Raw genomic sequence first — 24,749 nt, forward strand, 5'->3', positions numbered from 1 at the left:
GTGAGTGTATGAGTGAGTGAGTGTATGAGTGAGTGTATGAGTGAGTGAGTGTATGAGTAAGTGTATGAGTGAGTGTACGAGTGAGTGAGTGTATGAGTGAGTGTATGAGTGAGTGAGTGTATGAGTGAGTGTGTGAGTGAGTGTATGATTGAGTGAGTGAGTGAGTTTATGAGTGAGTGTATGAGGGAGTGAGTGTATGAGTGAGTGTAATGAGTGAGTGACTGTATGAGTGAGTGAGAGTATGAGGTGAGTGAGGTGTATGAGTGAATGAGTGTATGAGTGGAGTGAAGTGTATGAGTGAGTGAGTGTATGAGTGAGTGAGTGTATGAGTGAGTGTATGAGTGAGTGAGTGTATGAGTGAGTGAGTGTATGAGTGAGTGTATGAGTGAGTGTATGAGTGTATGAGTGAGTGTATGAGTGAGTGAGTGTATGAGCGTATGAGTGAGTGTATGAGTGAGTGAGTGTATGAGTGAATGAGCGTATGAGCGTATGAGTGAGTGTGTGAGTGAGTGAGTGTATGAGTGAGTGAATGAGTGAGTGAGTGTATGAGTGAGTGAGTGTATGAGTGAGTGTATGAGTGAGTGAGTGTATGAGTGAGTGTATGAGTGAGTGTATGAGTGTTGAGTGTATGAGTGAGTGAGTGACTGAGTGAGTGTATGAGTGAGTGAGTGTATGAGTGAGTGAGTGACTGAGTGAGTGTATGAGTGAGTGAGTGTATGAGTGAGTGCATGAGTGAGTGTATGCGTGAGTGAGTGTATGAGTGAGTGAGTGTATGAGTGAGTGAGTGTGTGAGTGAGTGTATGAGTGAGTGTATGAGTGAGTGAGTGTATGAGTGAGTGTATGAGTGAGTGATGACGTGAGTGAGTGTATGAGTGAGTGAGTGTGTGAGTGAGTGTATGAGTGAGTGTATGAGTGAGTGCATGAGTGAGTGTATGCATGAGTGTATGAGTGAGTGAGTGTATGAGTGAGTGAGTGTATGAGTGAGTGAGTGTATGAGTGAGTGAGTGTATGAGTGAGTGAGTGACTGAGTGAGTGTATGAGTGAGTGTATGAGTGAGTGAGTGACTGAGTGAGTGTATGAGTGAGTGTATGAGTGAGTGAGTGACTGAGTGAGTGTATGAGTGAGTGTATGAGTGAGTGACTGAGTGAGTGAGTGTATGAGTGAGTGTATGAGTGAGTGTATGAGTGAGTGAGTGTATGAGTGAGTGTGTGAGTGAGTGTATGAGTGAGTGAGTGTATGAGTGAGTGTGTGAGTGAGTGTATGAGTGAGTGAGTGTATGAGTGAGTGTATGAGTGAGTGAGTGTATGAGTGTATGAGTGAGTGTATGAGTGAGTGAGTGTATGAGTGAGTGTATGAGTGAGTGTATGAGTGAGTGAGTGAGTGTATGAGTGAGTGTATGAGTGAGTGTATGAGTGAGTGAGTGTATGAGTGAGTGAGTGAGTGTATGAGTGAGTGTATGAGTGAGTGAGTGTATGAGTGAGTGAGTGTGTGAGTGAGTGTATGAGTGAGTGAGTGTATGAGTGAGTGTATGAGTGAGTGTATGAGTGAGTGAGTGAGTGTATGAGTGAGTGAGTGTATGAGTGAGTGAGTGCATGAGTGAGTGAGTGTATGAGTGAGTGAGTGACTGAGTGAGTGTATGAGTGAGTGAGTGTATGAGTGAGTGAGTGACTAAGTGAGTGTATGAGTGAGTGAGTGTATGAGTGAGTGAGTGTAGAGTGAGTGAGTGACTAAGTGAGTGTATGAGTGAGTGAGTGACTAAGTGAGTGTATGAGTGAGTGAGTGACTAAGTGAGTGTATGTGTGAGTGTATGAGTTGAGTGTATGAGTGAGTGAGTGACTGAGTGAGTGTATGAGTGAGTGAGTGTATGAGTGAGTGAGTGTGTGAGTGACTGAGTGAGTGTATGAGTGAGTGTATGAGTGAGTGAGTGTATGAGTGAGTGTATGAGTGAGTGTATGAGTGAGTGAGTGTATGAGTGAGTGTATGAGTGAGTGTATGAGTGAGTGAGTGTATGAGTGAGTGAGTGTATGAGTGAGTGTATGAGTGAGTGTATGAGTGAGTGTATGAGTGAGTGAGTGAGTGTATGAGTGAGTGTATGAGTGAGTAGGTGTATAAGTGAGTGTATGAGTGAGTGTATGAGTGAGTGAGTGTATGAGTGAGTGTATGAGTGAGTGTGTGAGTGAGTGTATGAGTGAGTGAGTGTATGAGTGAGTGTATGAGTGAGTGTGTGAGTGAGTGTATGAGTGAGAGAGTGTATGAGTGAGTGTGTGAGTGAGTGTATGAGTGAGTGAGTGTATGAGTGAGTGAGTGACTGAGTGAGTGAGTGACTAAGTGAGTGTATGAGTGTGTGAGTGAGTGAGTGTATGAGTGAGTGTATGAGTGACTAAGTGAGTGACTAAGTGAGTGACTAAGTGAGTGACTAAGTGAGTACCTATAGCCCACAGCACGGTGTCGAACTCCTCCGTGTGACGTTGACGGTCCTCGGTCGACTCGTACGTCACTGCTATGCGCCCTGACGCACGCACACACAAAGGTAAAGATAAAGCTCCCCCAGGTAGGCTCTAGCAGGGTCGTAGGGGCAAGTGCAGTTAGTAGCAGCAGCAGCGTCTATGAACGCTTCTGCTGTGGAACACGGAGGGGGTGGGTGGCCAGCAACCACCACCAGCATCAAGCACGGCCGCCTTTGTCTCTCCTAGTGTCATACACTCACTCACCCACTCACTCACCCACCCACTCACTCACTCACCCACTCACTCACTCACCCACTCACTCACTCACCCACTCACCCACTCACTCACCCACTCACTCACTCACTCACCCACTCACTCACTCACCCACTCACTCACCCACTCACCCACTCACCCACTCACTCACCCACTCACTCACTCACCAACTCACTCACTCACCAACTCACTCACTCAGCCACTCACTCAGCCACTCACTCACCCACTCACTCACTCACTCACCCACTCACTCAACCACCCACTCACTCACTCACCCACTCACTCACCCACTCACTCACCAACTCACTCACCCACTCACTCACTCACTCACCAACTCACTCACTCACCCACTCACTCATCCACTCACTCACCCACTCACTCACCCACTCACTCACCAACTCACTCACTCACCCACTCACTCACTCACCCACTCACTCACAACCTCACTCAGCCACTCACTCACTCGGCCACTCACTCACTCAGCCACTCACTCAGCCACTCACTCAGCCACTCACCCACTCACCCACCCACTCACCCACTCACCCACCCACCCATTCACCCACCCAGCCACTCACACACCCACTCACCCACCCACTCACCCACTCACCCACCCACTCACCCACCCACCCTCTCACCCACCCACCCACCCACCCTCTCACCCACCCACCCACCCACTCACCCACCCACTCACCCACTCACCCACCCACTCACCCACTCACTCACTCACTCAACCACTCACCCATTCACCTACTCACCCACCTACCCACTCACTCACCCACTCACCCACCCACTCACCCACCCACTCACCCACTCACCCACTCACTCACCCGCCCACCCACTCACCCACTCACTCACCCATTCACCCACGCACTCACCCACTCACCCACCCACCGACTCACCCACCCACTCACTCACCCACCCACTCACCCACTCATCCACTAACTCACCCACCCACTCACTCACTCACTCACCCACCCACTAACTCACCCACTCACCCACTCACTCACTCACTCACCCACTCACTGACCCACTCACTGACCCACTCACTAACCCACCCATTCACCCACCCACCCACTCACCCACTAACTCACCCACCCACTCACTCACTGACCCACTCACTGACCCACTCACTCACCCACCCACTCACCCACTCACCCACCCACCCACCCACTCACCCACTAACTCACCCACCCACTCACTCACCCACCCACTCACTCACCCACTCACTCACCCACTCACCCACTCACCCACTCACCCACCCACCTACTCACCCTGTGGTGAGGATGATGCTGGTGAGGATGAGAGTGACAGTGGTGAGGTGTTGACCATCATCCTCACCCCCAGGGCTCGCAGATTCTCGGCCACGAGAGACGCCATTTCCTGACAAAGACAAAGACCCCCCAGGTAGCTTCACACAGTGGCTGTAGGGGCAAGTGCTGTGAGTGAGTAGGAGCACCTACACACAGACAAAGCTACCCCAGGTAGCTCCACACAGTGGCTGTAGGGGCAAGTGCTGTTAGTGAGTAACAGCACCTACACACAGACATAGACAAAGCTACCCCAGGTAGCTTCACACAGGGCTGTAGGGGCAAGTGCTGTGAGTAGCAGCACCTACACACAGACACAGACAAAGCTACCCCAGGTAGCTTCACACAGTGGCTGTAGGGGCAAGTGCTGTTAGTGAGTAGGAGCACCTACACACAGACAAAGCTACCTCAGGTAGCCCCACACAGTGGCTGTAGGGGCAAGTGCTGTTAGTGAGTAGCAGCACCTACACACAGACACAGACAAAGCTACCCCAGGTAGCTCCACACAGGGCTGTAGGGGCAAGTGCTGTGAGTAGCAGCACCTACACACAGACACAGACAAAGCTACCCCAGGTAGCTCCACACAGTGGCTGTAGGGGCAAGTGCTGTTAGTGAGTAGGAGTACCTACACACAGACACAGACAAAGCTACCCCAGGTAGCTTCACACAGTGGCTGTAGGGGCAAGTGCTGTTAGTGAGTAGGAGCACCTACACACAGACAAAGCTACCCCAGGTAGCTCCACACAGTGGCTGTAGGGGCAAGTGCTGTTAGTGAGTAGCAGCACCTACACACAGACACAGACAAAGCTACCCCAGGTAGCTTCACACAGGGCTCAGACACTCACTCACTCACACACTCATACACTCATACACTCACTCATACAATCACTCACTCATACACTCACTCACTCATACACTCACTCACTCATACACTCACTCATACAATCACTCACTCATACACTCACTCACTCATACAATCACTCATACACTCACTCATACACTCACTCACTCATACACTCACTCACACACTCACTCATACACTCACTCACTCATACACTCACTCACTCATACACTCACTCATACACTCACTCATCCACTCACTCATACATTCACTCACTCATACACTCACTCACCCAATCACTCACTCATACACTCACTCACTCATACACTTACTCATACACTCACTCATACACTGACTCACTCATACACTCACTCATACACTCATTCACTCAAACACTCACTAACGCATACACTCACTCATACACTCACTCATACACTCACTCACTCATACACTCACTCACTCACTCATACACTCACTCACTCATACACTCACTCATACACTCACTCATACACTCACTCATACACTCACTCATACACTCACTCACTCACTCAAACACTCACTAACTCATACACTCACTCATACACTCACTCACTCATACACTCACTCATTCATACACTCACTCATACACTCACTCATACACTCACTCAAACACTCACTAACTCATACATTCACTCATACACTCACTCATACACTCACTCATACACTCACTCACTCATACACCCACTCACTCATACACTCACTCACTCATACAGTAGTGGTAGTAGTGGTGGTTTTGGTCATAGTGGTAGTAGTAGTGATGGTTGTGGTGTAGTGGTGGTGGTTGTGGTGTAGTGGTGGCTGTGGTGGTGGTTGTGGTGTAGTGGTGGCTGTGGTGGCAGTAGTAGTGGTAGTAATAGTAATGGTGGTTGTGGTGGTGGTTGTGGTGGTAGTAATAGTGGTGGTTGTGGTGGTAGCAGTAGTAATAGTGGCGGTTGTACTGGTGGTTGTCGTGGTTGTGGTGGTGACGGTTGTGGTGGTGGTTGTGGTGGTAGTAGTAGTGGTAGTAATAGTAATAGTGGTTGTGGTGGTGGTTGTGGCTGTGGTTGTGGCAGTGGTGGTAGTAGTAGTGGTAGTAATAGTGGTAGTAATAGTAATAGTGGTTGTGGTGGTGGTTGTGGCTGTGGTTTTAGTAGTAGTAATAGTGGTGGTTGTGGCTGTGGTGGTGGTGGCTTTGGTGGTAGTAGTAGTAATAGTGGTGGTTGTGGTGGTGGTGGTAGTAGTAGTAGTAATAGTGGTTGTGGTGGTGGTGGTTGTGGTGATGGTTGTGGTGGTAGTAGTAGTAATAGTGGTTGTGGTGGTGGTGGTTGTGGTGATGGTTGTGGTGGTAGTAGTAGTAATAGTGGTGGTGGTGGTTGTTGCTGTAGTGGTGGTTGTGGTGGTAGTAATAATAGTAGTAATAGTGGTTGTGGTGGTGGTTGTGGTGGTAGTAATAGTGGTGGTTGTGGTGGTGGTTGTGGTGGTAGTAGTAGTAATAGTGGTGGTTGTGGTGGTGTAGTGGTGGCTGTGGTGGTGGCTGTGGTGGTGGTTGTTGCTGTAGTGGTGGTTGTAGTGGTAGTAATAATAGTAGTAATAGTGGTTGTGGTGGTAGTAATAGTGGTGGTTGTGGTGGTGGTTGTGGTGATGGTTGTGGTGGTAGTAATAGTGGTAGTAATAGTGGTGGTTGTGGTGGTAGTAGTAGTAGTAATAGTGGTGGTTGTGGTAGTTGTGGTGGTAGTAGTAGTAGTGGTGGTTGTGGTTGTCGTGGTAGGAGTAGTAATAGTGGTGGTGGTTGTGGTGGTGGTGGTTGTGGTGGTAGTAGTAGTAATAGTGGTGGTTGTGGTGGTGGTTGTGGTGATGGTTGTGGTGGTAGTAGTAGTAATAGTGGTGGTGGTGGTGGTTGTTGCTGTAGTGGTGGTTGTGGTGGTAGTAATAATAGTAGTAATAGTGGTGGTGGTGGTGGTTGTGGTGGTAGTAATAGTGGTGGTTGTGGTGGTAGTAATAATAGTAGTAATAGTGGTGGTGGTTGTGGTGGTTGTGGTGGTAGTAGTAGTAATAGTGGTGGTTGTGGTGGTGGTTGTGGTGGTAGTAATAGTAATAGTGGTGGCTGTGGTGGTGGCTGTGGTGTTGGTGGTTGTGGTGGTAGTAGTAGTAGTAACAGTGGTGGTTGTGGTGTTGGTGGTTGTGGTGGTAGTAGTAGTAATAGTGGTGGTTGTGGTGGTAGTAGTAGTAGTAATAGTGGTGGTTGTGGTGGTAGTAGTAGTAATAGTGGTGGTTGTGGTGGTAGTAGTAGTAATAGTGGTGGTTGTGGTAGTGGTGGTTGTGGTGGTAGTAGTAGTAGTAATAGTGGTGGTTGTGGTGGTAGTAGTAGTAATAGTGGTGGTTGTGGTGGTAGTAGTAGTAATAGTGGTGGTTGTGGTGGTGGTTGTGGTGGTAGTAGTAGTAATAGTGGTGGTTGTGGTGGTAGTAGTAGTAATAGTGGTGGTTGTGGTGGTGGTTGTGGCTGTGGTGGTGGTTGTGGTGGTAGTAATAATAGTAGTAATAGTGGTGGTGGTTGTGGTGGTAGTAATAGTAATAGTGGTGGTTGTGGTGGTAGTAATAATAGTAGTAATAGTGGTGGTGGTTGTGGTGGTTGTGGTGGTAGTAATAGTAATAGTGGTGGTTGTGGTGGTGGTTGTGGTGGTGGTTGTGGCGGTGGCCACTCACCCGGTCGAACCCACGTAGCCACGTAGCGCTCCTCACCATCACCGTGGGTGGTGGTGGTGGTGGGCCCTCACCACCACCACCACCACCGCCACCACCACCACCACCAGCACCACCAGCACCACCACCACGTGGTACCAGCTCGGCAAGGAAGCCAGCAGTCTCCAGAGCCACGTCCACCCACGCTGTCAAGGAGTCACCCATCACTGGGACATCCAAATAACTCCAATAACCCATCACTGGGACATACAAATAATCCCAATAACCCATCACTGGGACATCCCAATAACCCATCACTGGGACATCCCAATAACCCCACTAGTCAATCCCAATAACCCCAATAACCCATCACTGGGACATCCCAATAACCCCACTAGGCAATCCCAATAACCCCAATAGGCAATCGCAATAATCCCAATAACCCCACTAGGCCATCCCAATAATCCCAATAACCCATCACTGGGACATCCCAATAACCCCACTAGGTCATCCCAATAATCCCAATAACCCATCACTGGGACATCCCAATAACCCATCACTGGGACATCCCAATAACCCATCACTGGGACATCCCAATAACTTCACTAGGTCATCCCAATAATCCCAATAACCCATCACTGGGACATCCCAATAACCCATCACTGGGACATCCCAATAACCCATCACTGGGACATCCCAATAACTTCACTAGGTCATCCCAATAATCCCAATAACCCATCACTGGGACATCCCAATAACCCCACTAGGCAATCCCAATAACCCATCACTGGGACATCCCAATAACCCCAATAGGCAATCGCAATAATCCCAATAACCCCACTAGGCAATCCCAATAACCCCACTAGGCAATCCCGATAATCCCAATAACCCATCATTGGGACATCCCAATAACCCCACTAGGCAATCCCAATAACCCCAGTAGGCAATCCCAATAATCCCAATAACCCCACTAGGCAATCCCAAAGCCCCACTAGGCAATCCCAATAATCCCAATAACCCATCACTGGGACATCCCAATAACCCCACTAGGCAATCCCAATAACCCCACTAGCCCATCCCAATAATCCAAATAACCCATCACTGGGACATCCCAATAACCCCACTAGGCAATCCCAATAACCCCACTAGGTCATCCCAATAATCCCAATAACCCCACTAGGACATCCCAATAACCCATCACTGGGACATCCCAATAACCCCACTAGGCAATCCCAATAATCCCAATAACCCCACTAGGCAATCCCAATAACCCCACTAGGCCATCCCAATAATCCCAATAACCCATCACTGGGACATCCCAATAACCCCACTAGGCCATCCCAATAATCCCAATAACCCCACTAGGCAATCCCAATAACTTCACTAGGTCATCCCAATAATCCCAATAACCCATCACTGGGACATCCCAATAACCCCACAAGGCAATCCCAATAACCCCAATAGGCAATCCCAATAATCCCAATAACCCCACTAGGCCATCCCAATAATCCCAATAACCCATCACTGGGACATCCCAATAACTTCACTAGGTCATCCCAATAATCCCAATAACCCATCACTGGGACATCCCAATAACCCCACTAGGCAATCCCAATAACCCCACTAGGCAATCCCAATAACCCCACTAGGCAATCCGAATAACCCCACTAGGCCATCCCAATAACCCCACTAGGTCATCCCAATAATGCCACTAGGCAATCCCAATAACCCCACTAGGCAATCCCAATAATCCCAATAACCCATCACTGGGACATCCCAATAACCCCACTAGGCAATCCCAATAACCCCACTGGGCCATCCCAATAATCCCAATAACCCCACTGGGACATCCCAATAACCCCACTAGGCAATCCCAATAACCCCACTAGGCAATCCCAACAACCCCACTAGGCCATCCAAATAACCCCACTAGGCAATCCCAATAACCCCACTAGGCAATCCAAATAACCCCACTAGGCAATCCCAATAACCCCACTAGGCCATCCAAATAACCCCACTAGGCAATCCCAATAACCCCACTAGGCAATCCCAATAACCCCACTAGGCAATCCCAATAACCCCACTAGGCAATCCCAATAATCCCAATAACCCCACTAGGCAATCCCAATAAACCCACTAGGCAATCCCAATAATCCCAATAACCCCACTAGGCCATCCCAATAACCCCACTAGGCAATCCCAATAACCCCACTAGGCAATCCCAATAACCCCACTAGGCAATCCCAATAACCCCACTAGGCAATCCCAATAATCCCAATAACCCCACTAGGCAATCCCAATAAACCCACTAGGCAATCCCAATAATCCCAATAACCCCACTAGGCCATCCCAATAACCCCACTAGGCAATCCCAATAATCCCACTAGGCAATCCCAATAATCCCAATAACCCCACTAGGCCATCCCAATAACCCCACTAGGCAATCCCAATAATCCCAATAACCCCACTAGGCAATCCCAATAACCCCACTAGGCAATCCCAATAACCCCACTAGGCAATCCCAATAACCCCACTAGGTCATGCCAATAATCCCAATAACCCCACTAGGCAATCCCAATAATCCCAATAACCCCACTAGGCCATCCCAATAACCCCACTAGGCAATCCCAATAACCCCACTAGGCAATCCCAATAATCCCACTAGGTCATCCCAATAATCCCAATAACCCCACTAGGCAATCCCAATAACCCCACTAGGCCATCCCAATAACCCCACTAGGCAATCCCAATAATCCCAATAACCCCACTAGGCCATCCCAATAACCCCACTAGGCAATCCCAATAATCCCAATAACCCCACTAGGCAATCCCAATAACCCCACTAGGCAATCCCAATAACCCCACTAGGCAATCCCAATAACCCCACTAGGCAATCCCAATAACCCCACTAGGCAATACCAATAACCCCACTAGGCAATCCCAAAAATCCCAATAACCCCACTAGGCAATCCCAATAACCCCACTAGGCAATCCCAATAACCCCACTAGGCAATCCCAATAATCCCAATAACCCCACTAGGCAATCCCAATAACCCCAATAACCCCACTAGGCCATCCCAATAACCCCAATAGGCAATCCCAATAACCCCACTGGGCCATCCCAATAATCCCACTAGGCAATCCCAATAACCCCACTAGGCAATCCCAATAACCCCACTGGGCAATCCCAATAACCCCACTAGGCAATCCCAATAACCGCACTAGGCAATCCCAATAACCCCACTAGGCCATCCAAATAACCCCACTGGGCCATCCCAATAACCCCACTAGGCAATCCCAATAACCCCACTAGGCAATCCCAATAACCCCACTAGGCAATCCCAATAACCCCACTAGGCAATCCCAATAATCCCAATAACCCCACTAGGCAATCCCAATAACCCCACTAGGCAATCCCAATAACCCCACTAGGCAATCCCAATAATCCCAATAACCCCAATAGGAAATCCCCATAACCCCACTAGGCCATCCCAATAACCCCACTAGGCAATCCCAATAACCCCACTAGGCAATCCCAATAATCCCAATAACCCCACTAGGCAATCCCAATAACCCCACTAGGCAATCCCAATAACCCGACTAGGCAATCCCAATAATCCCAATAACCCCACTAGGCAATCCCAATAACCCCACTAGGCCATCCCAATAACCCCACTAGGCCATCCCAATAACCCCACTGGGCCATCCCAATAACCCCACTAGGCAATCCCAATAACCCCACTAGGCCATCCCAATAACCCCACTAGGTAATCCCAATAATCCCAATAACCCCACTAGGCAATCCCAATAATCCCAATAACCCCACTAGGCAATCCCAATAACCCCACTAGGCAATCCCAATAACCCCACTAGGCAATCCCAATAACCCCACTAGGCAATCCCAATAATCCCAATAACCCCACTAGGCAATCCCAATAAACCCACTAGGCAATCCCAATAATCCCAATAACCCCACTAGGCAATCCCAATAACCCCACTAGGCAATCCCAATAACCCGACTAGGCAATCCCAATAATCCCAATAACCCCACTAGGCAATCCCAATAACCCCACTAGGCCATCCTAATAACCCCACTAGGCCATCCCAATAACCCCACTGGGCCATCCCAATAACCCCACTAGGCAATCCCAATAACCCCACTAGGCCATCCCAATAACCCCACTAGGTAATCCCAATAATCCCAATAACCCCACTAGGCAATCCCAATAATCCCAATAACCCCACTAGGCAATCCCAATAACCCCACTAGGCAATCCCAATAACCCCACTAGGCAATCCCAATAACCCCACTAGGCAATCCCAATAATCCCAATAACCCCACTAGGCAATCCCAATAAACCCACTAGGCAATCCCAATAATCCCAATAACCCCACTAGGCCATCCCAATAACCCCACTAGGCAATCCCAATAATCCCACTAGGCAATCCCAATAATCCCAATAACCCCACTAGGCCATCCCAATAACCCCACTAGGCAATCCCAATAATCCCAATAACCCCACTAGGCAATCCCAATAACCCCACTAGGCAATCCCAATAACCCCACTAGGCAATCCCAATAACCCCACTAGGTCATCCCAATAATCCCAATAACCCCACTAGGCAATCCCAATAATCCCAATAACCCCACTAGGCCATCCAAATAACCCCACTAGGCAATCCCAATAACCCCACTAGGCAATCCCAATAACCCCACTAGGTCATCCCAATAATCCCAATAACCCCACTAGGCAATCCCAATAACCCCACTAGGCCATCCCAATAACCCCACTAGGCAATCCCAATAATCCCAATAACCCCACTAGGCCATCCCAATAACCCCACTAGGCAATCCCAATAATCCCAATAACCCCACTAGGCAATCCCAATAACCCCACTAGGCAATCCCAATAACCCCACTAGGCAATCCCAATAACCCCACTAGGCAATCCCAATAACCCCACTAGGCAATACCAATAACCCCACTAGGCAATCCCAAAAATCCCAATAACCCCACTAGGCAATCCCAATAATCCCAATAACCCCACTAGGCAATCCCAATAACCCCAATAACCCCAATAGGCCATCCCAATAACCCCAATAGGCAATCCCAATAACCCCACTGGGCCATCCCAATAATCCCACTAGGCAATCCCAATAACCCCACTAGGCAATCCCAATAACCCCACTGGGCAATCCCAATAACCCCACTAGGCAATCCCAATAACCGCACTAGGCAATCCCAATAACCCCACTAGGCCATCCAAATAACCCCACTGGGCCATCCCAATAACCCCACTAGGCAATCCCAATAACCCCACTAGGCAATCCCAATAACCCCACTAGGCAATCCCAATAACCCCACTAGGCAATCCCAATAATCCCAATAACCCCACTAGGCAATCCCAATAACCCCACTAGGCAATCCCAATAACCCCACTAGGCAATCCCAATAATCCCAATAACCCCAATAGGAAATCCCCATAACCCCACTAGGCCATCCCAATAACCCCACTAGGCAATCCCAATAACCCCACTAGGCAATCCCAATAATCCCAATAACCCCACTAGGCAATCCCAATAACCCCACTAGGCAATCCCAATAACCCGACTAGGCAATCCCAATAATCCCAATAACCCCACTAGGCCATCCCAATAACCCCACTAGGCAATCCCAATAATCCCAATAACCCCACTAGGCAATCCCAATAACCCCACTAGGCAATCCCAATAACCCCACTAGGCAATCCCAATAACCCCACTAGGCAATCCCAATAACCCCACTAGGCAATACCAATAACCCCACTAGGCAATCCCAAAAAGTCCCAATAACCCCACTAGGCAATCCCAATAACCCCACTAGGCAATCCCAATAACCCCACTAGGCAATCCCAATAATCCCAATAACCCCACTAGGCAATCCCAATAACCCCAATAACCCCACTAGGCCATCCCAATAACCCCAATAGGCAATCCCAATAACCCCACTGGGCCATCCCAATAATCCCACTAGGCAATCCCAATAACCCCACTAGGCAATCCCAATAACCCCACTGGGCAATCCCAATAACCCCACTAGGCAATCCCAATAACCGCACTAGGCAATCCCAATCACCCCACTAGGCCATCCAAATAACCCCACTGGGCCATCCCAATAACCCCACTAGGCAATCCCAATAACCCCACTAGGCAATCCCAATAACCCCACTAGGCAATCCCAATAACCCCACTAGGCAATCCCAATAATCCCAATAACCCCACTAGGCAATCCCAATAACCCCACTAGGCAATCCCAATAACCCCACTAGGCAATCCCAATAATCCCAATAACCCCAATAGGAAATCCCCATAACCCCACTAGGCCATCCCAATAACCCCACTAGGCAATCCCAATAACCCCACTAGGCAATCCCAATAATCCCAATAACCCCACTAGGCAATCCCAATAACCCCACTAGGCAATCCCAATAACCCGACTAGGCAATCCCAATAATCCCAATAACCCCACTAGGCAATCCCAATAACCCCACTAGGCCATCCCAATAACCCCACTAGGCCATCCCAATAACCCCACTGGGCCATCCCAATAACCCCACTAGGCAATCCCAATAACCCCACTAGGCCATCCCAATAACCCCACTAGGTAATCCCAATAATCCCAATAACCCCACTAGGCAATCCCAATAATCCCAATAACCCCACTAGGCAATCCCAATAACCCCACTAGGCAATCCCAATAACCCCACTAGGCAATCCCAATAACCCCACTAGGCAATCCCAATAATCCCAATAACCCCACTAGGCAATCCCATTAAACCCACTAGGCAATCCCAATAATCCCAATAACCCCACTAGGCAATCCCAATAACCCCACTAGGCAATCCCAATAACCCGACTAGGCAATCCCAATAATCCCAATAACCCCACTAGGCAATCCCAATAACCCCACTAGGCCATCCCAATAACCCCACTAGGCCATCCCAATAACCCCACTGGGCCATCCCAATAACCCCACTAGGCAATCCCAATAACCCCACTAGGCCATCCCAATAACCCCACTAGGTAATCCCAATAATCCCAATAACCCCACTAGGCAATCCCAATAATCCCAATAACCCCACTAGGCAATCCCAATAACCCCACTAGGCAATCCCAATAACCCCACTAGGCAATCCCAATAACCCCACTAGGCAATCCCAATAATCCCAATAACCCCACTAGGCAATCCCAATAAACCCACTAGGCAATCCCAATAATCCCAATAACCCCACTAGGCAATCCCAATAACCCCACTAGGCAATCCCAATAATCCCAATAACCCCAATAGGAAATCCCCATAACCCCACTAGGCCATCCCAATAACCCCACTAGGCAATCCCAATAACCCCACTAGGCAATCCCAATAATCCCAATAACCCCACTAGGCAATCCCAATAACCCCACTAGGCAATCCCAATAACCCGACTAGGCAATCCCAATAATCCCAATAACCCCACTAGGCCATCCCAATAACCCCACTAGGCAATCCCAATAATCCCAATAACCCCACTAGGCAATCCCAATAACCCCACTAGGCAATCCCAATAACCCCACTAGGCAATCCCAATAACCCCACTAGGCAATCCCAATAACCCCACTAGGCAATACCAATAACCCCACTAGGCAATCCCAAAAATCCCAATAACCCCACTAGGCAATCCCAATAACCCCACTAGGCAATCCCAATAACCCCACTAGGCAATCCCAATAATCCCAATAACCCCACTAGGCAATCCCAATAACCCCAATAACCCCACTAGGCCATCCCAATAACCCCAATAGGCAATCCCAATAACCCCACTGGGCCATCCCAATAATCCCACTAGGCAATCCCAATAACCCCACTAGGCAATCCCAATAACCCCACTGGGCAATCCCAATAACCCCACTAGGCAATCCCAATAACCGCACTAGGCAATCCCAATAACCCCACTAGGCCATCCAAATAACCCCACTGGGCCATCCCAATAACCCCACTAGGCAATCCCAATAACCCCACTAGGCAATCCCAATAACCCCACTAGGCAATCCCAATAACCCCACTAGGCAATCCCAATAATCCCAATAACCCCACTAGGCAATCCCAATAACCCCACTAGGCAATCCCAATAACCCCACTAGGCAATCCCAATAATCCCAATAACCCCAATAGGAAATCCCCATAACCCCACTAGGCCATCCCAATAACCCCACTAGGCAATCCCAATAACCCCACTAGGCAATCCCAATAATCCCAATAACCCCACTAGGCAATCCCAATAACCCCACTAGGCAATCCCAATAACCCGACTAGGCAATCCCAATAATCCCAATAACCCCACTAGGCAATCCCAATAACCCCACTAGGCCATCCCAATAACCCCACTAGGCCATCCCAATAACCCCACTGGGCCATCCCAATAACCCCACTAGGCAATCCCAATAACCCCACTAGGCCATCCCAATAACCCCACTAGGTAATCCCAATAATCCCAATAACCCCACTAGGCAATCCCAATAATCCCAATAACCCCACTAGGCAATCCCAATAACCCCACTAGGCAATCCCAATAACCCCACTAGGCAATCCCAATAACCCCACTAGGCAATCCCAATAATCCCAATAACCCCACTAGGCAATCCCAATAAACCCACTAGGCAATCCCAATAATCCCAATAACCCCACTAGGCAATCCCAATAACCCCACTAGGCAATCCCAATAACCCGACTAGGCAATCCCAATAATCCCAATAACCCCACTAGGCAATCCCAATAACCCCACTAGGCCATCCCAATAACCCCACTAGGCCATCCCAATAACCCCACTGGGCCATCCCAATAACCCCACTAGGCAATCCCAATAACCCCACTAGGCCATCCCAATAACCCCACTAGGTAATCCCAATAATCCCAATAACCCCACTAGGCAATCCCAATAATCCCAATAACCCCACTAGGCAATCCCAATAACCCCACTAGGCAATCCCAATAACCCCACTAGGCAATCCCAATAACCCCACTAGGCAATCCCAATAATCCCAATAACCCCACTAGGCAATCCCAATAAACCCACTAGGCAATCCCAATAATCCCAATAACCCCACTAGGCCATCCCAATAACCCCACTAGGCAATCCCAATAATCCCACTAGGCAATCCCAATAATCCCAATAACCCCACTAGGCCATCCCAATAACCCCACTAGGCAATCCCAATAATCCCAATAACCCCACTAGGCAATCCCAATAACCCCACTAGGCAATCCCAATAACCCCACTAGGCAATCCCAATAACCCCACTAGGTCATCCCAATAATCCCAATAACCCCACTAGGCAATCCCAATAATCCCAATAACCCCACTAGGCCATCCCAATAACCCCACTAGGCAATCCCAATAACCCCACTAGGCAATCCCAATAACCCCACTAGGTCATCCCAATAATCCCAATAACCCCACTAGGCAATCCCAATAACCCCACTAGGCCATCCCAATAACCCCACTAGGCAATCCCAATAATCCCAATAACCCCACTAGGCCATCCCAATAACCCCACTAGGCAATCCCAATAATCCCAATAACCCCACTAGGCAATCCCAATAACCCCACTAGGCAATCCCAATAACCCCACTAGGCAATCCCAATAACCCCACTAGGCAATCCCAATAACCCCACTAGGCAATACCAATAACCCCACTAGGCAATCCCAAAAATCCCAATAACCCCACTAGGCAATCCCAATAACCCCACTAGGCAATCCCAATAACCCCACTAGGCAATCCCAATAATCCCAATAACCCCACTAGGCAATCCCAATAACCCCAATAACCCCAATAGGCCATCCCAATAACCCCAATAGGCAATCCCAATAACCCCACTGGGCCATCCCAATAATCCCACTAGGCAATCCCAATAACCCCACTAGGCAATCCCAATAACCCCACTGGGCAATCCCAATAACCCCACTAGGCAATCCCAATAACCGCACTAGGCAATCCCAATAACCCCACTAGGCCATCCAAATAACCCCACTGGGCCATCCCAATAACCCCACTAGGCAATCCCAATAACCCCACTAGGCAATCCCAATAACCCCACTAGGCAATCCCAATAACCCCACTAGGCAATCCCAATAATCCCAATAACCCCACTAGGCAATCCCAATAACCCCACTAGGCAATCCCAATAACCCCACTAGGCAATCCCAATAATCCCAATAACCCCAATAGGAAATCCCCATAACCCCACTAGGCCATCCCAATAACCCCACTAGGCAATCCCAATAACCCCACTAGGCAATCCCAATAATCCCAATAACCCCACTAGGCAATCCCAATAACCCCACTAGGCAATCCCAATAACCCGACTAGGCAATCCCAATAATCCCAATAACCCCACTAGGCAATCCCAATAACCCCACTAGGCCATCCCAATAACCCCACTAGGCCATCCCAATAACCCCACTGGGCCATCCCAATAACCCCACTAGGCAATCCCAATAACCCCACTAGGCCATCCCAATAACCCCACTAGGTAATCCCAATAATCCCAATAACCCCACTAGGCAATCCCAATAATCCCAATAACCCCACTAGGCAATCCCAATAACCCCACTAGGCAATCCCAATAACCCCACTAGGCCATCCCAATAACCCCACTGGGCCATCCCAATAACCCCACTGGGCCATCCCAATAACCCCACTGGGACATCCCAATAACCCCACTAGGCAATCCAAATAACCCCACTAGGACATCCCAATAACCCCAATAGTTCATCCCAATAACACCACTGGGCAATCCCAATAACCCCACTAGGCAATCCCAATAACCCCACTAGGCAATCCCAATAACCCCACTAGGCAATCCCAATAACCCCACTAGGCCATCCCAATAACCCCACTGGGCCATCCCAATAACCCCACTAGGTCATCCCAATAACCCCACTAGGCAATCCCAATAACCCCACTAGGCAATCCCAATAACCCCACTAGGCAATCCCAATAACCCCACTAGGCAATCCCAATAACCCCACTAGGCAATCCCAATAACCCCACTAGGTCATCCCAATAATCCCAATAACCCCACTAGGCCATCCCAATAACCCCACTGGGCCATCCCAATAACCCTAATAACCCCACTAGGCCATCCCAATAACCCCACTAGGCAATCCCAATAACCCCACTAGGCAATCCCAATAACCCCACTAGGTCATCCCAATAATCCCAATAACCCCACTAGGCAATCCCAATAACCCCACTAGGCCATCCCAATAACCCCACTAGGCAATCCCAATAATCCCAATAACCCCACTAGGCCATCCCAATAACCCCACTAGGCAATCCCAATAATCCCAATAACCCCACTAGGCAATCCCAATAACCCCACTAGGCAATCCCAATAACCCCACTAGGCAATCCCAATAACCCCACTAGGCAATCCCAATAACCCCACTAGGCAATACCAATAACCCCACTAGGCAATCCCAAAAATCCCAATAACCCCACTAGGCAATCCCAATAACCCCACTAGGCAATCCCAATAACCCCACTAGGCAATCCCAATAATCCCAATAACCCCACTAGGCAATCCCAATAACCCCAATAACCCCACTAGGCCATCCCAATAACCCCAATAGGCAATCCCAATAACCCCACTGGGCCATCCCAATAATCCCACTAGGCAATCCCAATAACCCCACTAGGCAATCCCAATAACCCCACTGGGCAATCCCAATAACCCCACTAGGCAATCCCAATAACCGCACTAGGCAATCCCAATAACCCCACTAGGCCATCCAAATAACCCCACTGGGCCATCCCAATAACCCCACTAGGCAATCCCAATAACCCCACTAGGCAATCCCAATAACCCCACTAGGCAATCCCAATAACCCCACTAGGCAATCCCAATAATCCCAATAACCCCACTAGGCAATCCCAATAACCCCACTAGGCAATCCCAATAACCCCACTAGGCAATCCCAATAATCCCAATAACCCCAATAGGAAATCCCCATAACCCCACTAGGCCATCCCAATAACCCCACTAGGCAATCCCAATAACCCCACTAGGCAATCCCAATAATCCCAATAACCCCACTAGGCAATCCCAATAACCCCACTAGGCAATCCCAATAACCCGACTAGGCAATCCCAATAATCCCAATAACCCCACTAGGCAATCCCAATAACCCCACTAGGCCATCCCAATAACCCCACTAGACCATCCCAATAACCCCACTGGGCCATCCCAATAACCCCACTAGGCAATCCCAATAACCCCACTAGGCCATCCCAATAACCCCACTAGGTAATCCCAATAATCCCAATAACCCCACTAGGCAATCCCAATAATCCCAATAACCCCACTAGGCAATCCCAATAACCCCACTAGGCAATCCCAATAACCCCACTAGGCCATCCCAATAACCCCACTGGGCCATCCCAATAACCCCACTGGGCCATCCCAATAACCCCACTGGGACATCCCAATAACCCCACTAGGCAATCCAAATAACCCCACTAGGACATCCCAATAACCCCAATAGTTCATCCCAATAACACCACTGGGCAATCCCAATAACCCCACTAGGCAATCCCAATAACCCCACTAGGCAATCCCAATAACCCCACTAGGCAATCCCAATAACCCCACTAGGCCATCCCAATAACCCCACTGGGCCATCCCAATAACCCCACTAGGTCATCCCAATAACCCCACTAGGCAATCCCAATAACCCCACTAGGCAATCCCAATAACCCCACTAGGCAATCCCAATAACCCCACTAGGCAATCCCAATAACCCCACTAGGCAATCCCAATAACCCCACTAGGTCATCCCAATAATCCCAATAACCCCACTAGGCCATCCCAATAACCCCACTGGGCCATCCCAATAACCCTAATAACCCCACTAGGCAATCCCAATAATCCCAATAACCCCACTAGGCCATCCCAATAACCCCACTAGGCAATCCCAATAACCCCAATAACCCCACTAGGCAATCCCAATAATCCCAATAACACCACTGGGACATCCCAATAACCCCACTAGGCAATCCCAATAACCCCACTGGGACATCCCAATAATCGCACTAGGACATCCCAATAACCCCACTAGGCAATCCCAATAACCCCACTAGGCAATCCCCATAACCCCACTAGGCAATCCCAATAACCCCACTAGGTCATCCCAATAACCCCACTAGGCAATCCCAATAACCCCACTAGGCAATCCCAATAACCCCACTAGGCAATCCCAATAATGCCACTAGGCAATCCCAATAACCCCACTGGGACATCCCAATAACCCCACTAGGCAATCCCAATAACCCCAATAACCCCACTAGGCCATACTAATAACCCCACTAGGCAATCCCAATAATCCCAATAACCCCCACTAGGCAATCCCAATAACCCCACTAGGCAATCCCAATAACCCCACTAGGCCATCCCAATAATCCCAATAACCCCACTAGGCCATCCCAATAACCCCACTAGGCCATCCTAATAATCCAATAACCCCACTAGGCCATCCCAATAATCCCAATAACCCCACTAGGCAATCCCAATAATCCCAATAACACCACTGGGACATCCCATTAACCCCACTAGGCAATCCCAATAACCCCACTGGGACATCCCAATAATCCCACTAGGACATCCCAATAACCCCACTAGGCAATCCGAATAACCCCACTAGGCAATCCCAATAACCCCACTAGGTCATCCCAATAATCCCACTAGGACATCCCAATAACCCCACTAGGCAATCCGAATAACCCCACTAGGTAATCCCAATAACCCCACTAGGTCATCCCAATAACCCCACTAGGCAATCCCAATAACCCCACTAGGCAATCCCAATAACCCCACTAGGCAATCCCAATAACCCCACTAGGCCATCCCAATAACCCCACTAGGCAATCCCAATAATCTCAATAACCCCACAAGGCCATCCCAATAATCCCACTGGGCAATCCCAATAACCCCACTAGGCAATCCCAATAACCCCACTAGGCCATCTCAATAACCCCACTAGGCAATCCCAATAACCCCACTAGGCCATCCCAATAACCCCACTAGGCCATCCCAATAACCCCACTGGGCCATCCCAATAACCCCACTGGGCCATCCCAATAACCCCACTGGGACATCCCAATAACCCCACTAGGCAATCCAAATAACCCCACTAGGACATCCCAATAACCCCAATAGTTCATCCCAATAACACCACTGGGCAATCCCAATAACCCCACTAGGCAATCCCAATAACCCCACTAGGCAATCCCAATAACCCCACTAGGCAATCCCAATAACCCCACTAGGCCATCCCAATAACCCCACTGGGCCATCCCAATAACCCCACTAGGCCATCCCAATAACCCCACTAGGCAATCCCAATAACCCCACTGGGCAATCCCAATAACCCCACTAGGACATCCCAATAACCCCACTGGGCCATCCCAATAACCCCACTGGGGCATCCCAATAACCCCAATAACCCCACTAGACCATCCCAATAACCCCAATAACCCCACTGGGCCATCCCAATAACCCCACTGGGCCATCCCAATAACCCCAATAACCCCACTAGGCCATCCCAATAACCCCACTAGGCAATCCAAATAACCCCACTGGGACATCCCAATAACCCCACTGGGCCATCCCAATAACCCTACTGGGCAATCCCAATAACCCCACTAGGACATCCCAATAACCCCACTAGGACATCCCAATAACCCCACTGGGACATCCCAATAACCCCACTAGGCAATCCCAATAACCCCACTAGGCAATCCCAATAACCCCACTAGGCAATCCCAATAACCCCACTGGGCCATCCCAATAACCCCACTGGGACATCCCAATAACCCCACTAGGCCATCCCAATAACCCCACTGGGCCATCCCAATAACCCCAATAACCCCACAAGGCCATCCCAATAACCCCACTAGGCAATCCCAATAACCCCACTGGGACATCCCAATAACCCCACTGGGCCATCCCAATAACCCTACTGGGCAATCCCAATAACCCCACTAGGACATCCCAATAACCCCACTAGGACATCCCAATAACCCCACTGGGACATCCCAATAACCCCACTAGGCAATCCCAATAACCCCACTAGGCAATCCCAATAACCCCACTAGGCAATCCCAATAACCCCACTAGGCAATCCCAATAACCCCACTAGGTCATCCCAATAATCCCAATAACCCCACTAGGCCATCCCAATAACCCCACTGGGCCATCCCAATAACCCTAATAACCCCACTAGGCCATCCCAATAACCCCACTAGGCAATCCCAATAACCCCACTAGGCAATCCCAATAACCCCACTAGGTCATCCCAATAATCCCAATAACCCCACTAGGCAATCCCAATAACCCCACTAGGCCATCCCAATAACCCCACTAGGCAATCCCAATAATCCCAATAACCCCACTAGGCCATCCCAATAACCCCACTAGGCAATCCCAATAATCCCAATAACCCCACTAGGCAATCCCAATAACCCCACTAGGCAATCCCAATAACCCCACTAGGCAATCCCAATAACCCCACTAGGCAATCCCAATAACCCCACTAGGCAATACCAATAACCCCACTAGGCAATCCCAAAAATCCCAATAACCCCACTAGGCAATCCCAATAACCCCACTAGGCAATCCCAATAACCCCACTAGGCAATCCCAATAATCCCAATAACCCCACTAGGCAATCCCAATAACCCCAATAACCCCACTAGGCCATCCCAATAACCCCAATAGGCAATCCCAATAACCCCACTGGGCCATCCCAATAATCCCACTAGGCAATCCCAATAACCCCACTAGGCAATCCCAATAACCCCACTGGGCAATCCCAATAACCCCACTAGGCAATCCCAATAACCGCACTAGGCAATCCCAATAACCCCACTAGGCCATCCAAATAACCCCACTGGGCCATCCCAATAACCCCACTAGGCAATCCCAATAACCCCACTAGGCAATCCCAATAACCCCACTAGGCAATCCCAATAACCCCACTAGGCAATCCCAATAATCCCAATAACCCCACTAGGCAATCCCAATAACCCCACTAGGCAATCCCAATAACCCCACTAGGCAATCCCAATAATCCCAATAACCCCAATAGGAAATCCCCATAACCCCACTAGGCCATCCCAATAACCCCACTAGGCAATCCCAATAACCCCACTAGGCAATCCGAATAACCCCACTAGGCAATCCCAATAACCCCACTAGGTCATCCCAATAATCCCACTAGGACATCCCAATAACACCACTAGGCAATCCGAATAACCCCACTAGGCAATCCCAATAACCCCACTAGGTCATCCCAATAACCCCACTAGGCAATCCCAATAACCCCACTAGGCAATCCCAATAACCCCACTAGGCAATCCCAATAACCCCACTAGGCCATCCCAATAACCCCACTAGGCAATCCCAATAATCTCAATAACCCCACAAGGCCATCCCAATAATCCCACTGGGCAATCCCAATAACCCCACTAGGCAATCCCAATAACCCCACTAGGCCATCTCAATAACCCCACTAGGCAATCCCAATAACCCCACTAGGCCATCCCAATAACCCCACTAGGCCATCCCAATAACCCCACTGGGCCATCCCAATAACCCCACTGGGCCATCCCAATAACCCCACTGGGACATCCCAATAACCCCACTAGGCAATCCAAATAACCCCACTAGGACATCCCAATAACCCCAATAGTTCATCCCAATAACACCACTGGGCAATCCCAATAACCCCACTAGGCAATCCCAATAACCCCACTAGGCAATCCCAATAACCCCACTAGGCAATCCCAATAACCCCACTAGGCCATCCCAATAACCCCACTGGGCCATCCCAATAACCCCACTAGGCCATCCCAATAACCCCACTAGGCAATCCCAATAACCCCACTGGGCAATCCCAATAACCCCACTAGGACATCCCAATAACCCCACTGGGCCATCCCAATAACCCCACTGGGGCATCCCAATAACCCCAATAACCCCACTAGACCATCCCAATAACCCCAATAACCCCACTGGGCCATCCCAATAACCCCACTGGGCCATCCCAATAACCCCAATAACCCCACTAGGCCATCCCAATAACCCCACTAGGCAATCCCAATAACCC

At 49.4% G+C, this 24,749-nt stretch overlaps 2 protein-coding genes across 2 annotated transcripts in view; both read right to left on the bottom strand.

The window, feature by feature from the left end:
• The window catches only part of LOC142907476 (uncharacterized), a 478,656-nt gene that overhangs the window by 12,859 nt on the left and 441,048 nt on the right, over positions 1–24,749 (bottom strand). The window lies entirely within an intron of this gene.
• The window catches only part of LOC142907472 (thioredoxin reductase 2, mitochondrial-like), a 50,297-nt gene continuing 27,204 nt past the window's right edge, over positions 1,657–24,749 (bottom strand). Inside the window, exons 7-9 of the mRNA XM_076057027.1 lie at positions 7,590–7,762; positions 3,992–4,100; positions 1,657–2,509 (exon numbers count right to left, since the gene is read on the bottom strand). Of these exons, the coding sequence (XP_075913142.1) occupies positions 2,325–2,509; positions 3,992–4,100; positions 7,590–7,762 (467 nt within the window). The 3' untranslated portion in view covers positions 1,657–2,324. The remainder of the gene's footprint in view (positions 2,510–3,991; positions 4,101–7,589; positions 7,763–24,749) is intronic.

This window comes from Petromyzon marinus, chromosome 79 (assembly GCF_048934315.1).
Source record: "Petromyzon marinus isolate PM22_M1 ecotype Great Lakes invasive population chromosome 79, UKy_Petmar_22M1.pri1.0, whole genome shotgun sequence".
NCBI classification, from domain to species: Eukaryota; Metazoa; Chordata; class Hyperoartia; order Petromyzontiformes; family Petromyzontidae; genus Petromyzon; species Petromyzon marinus.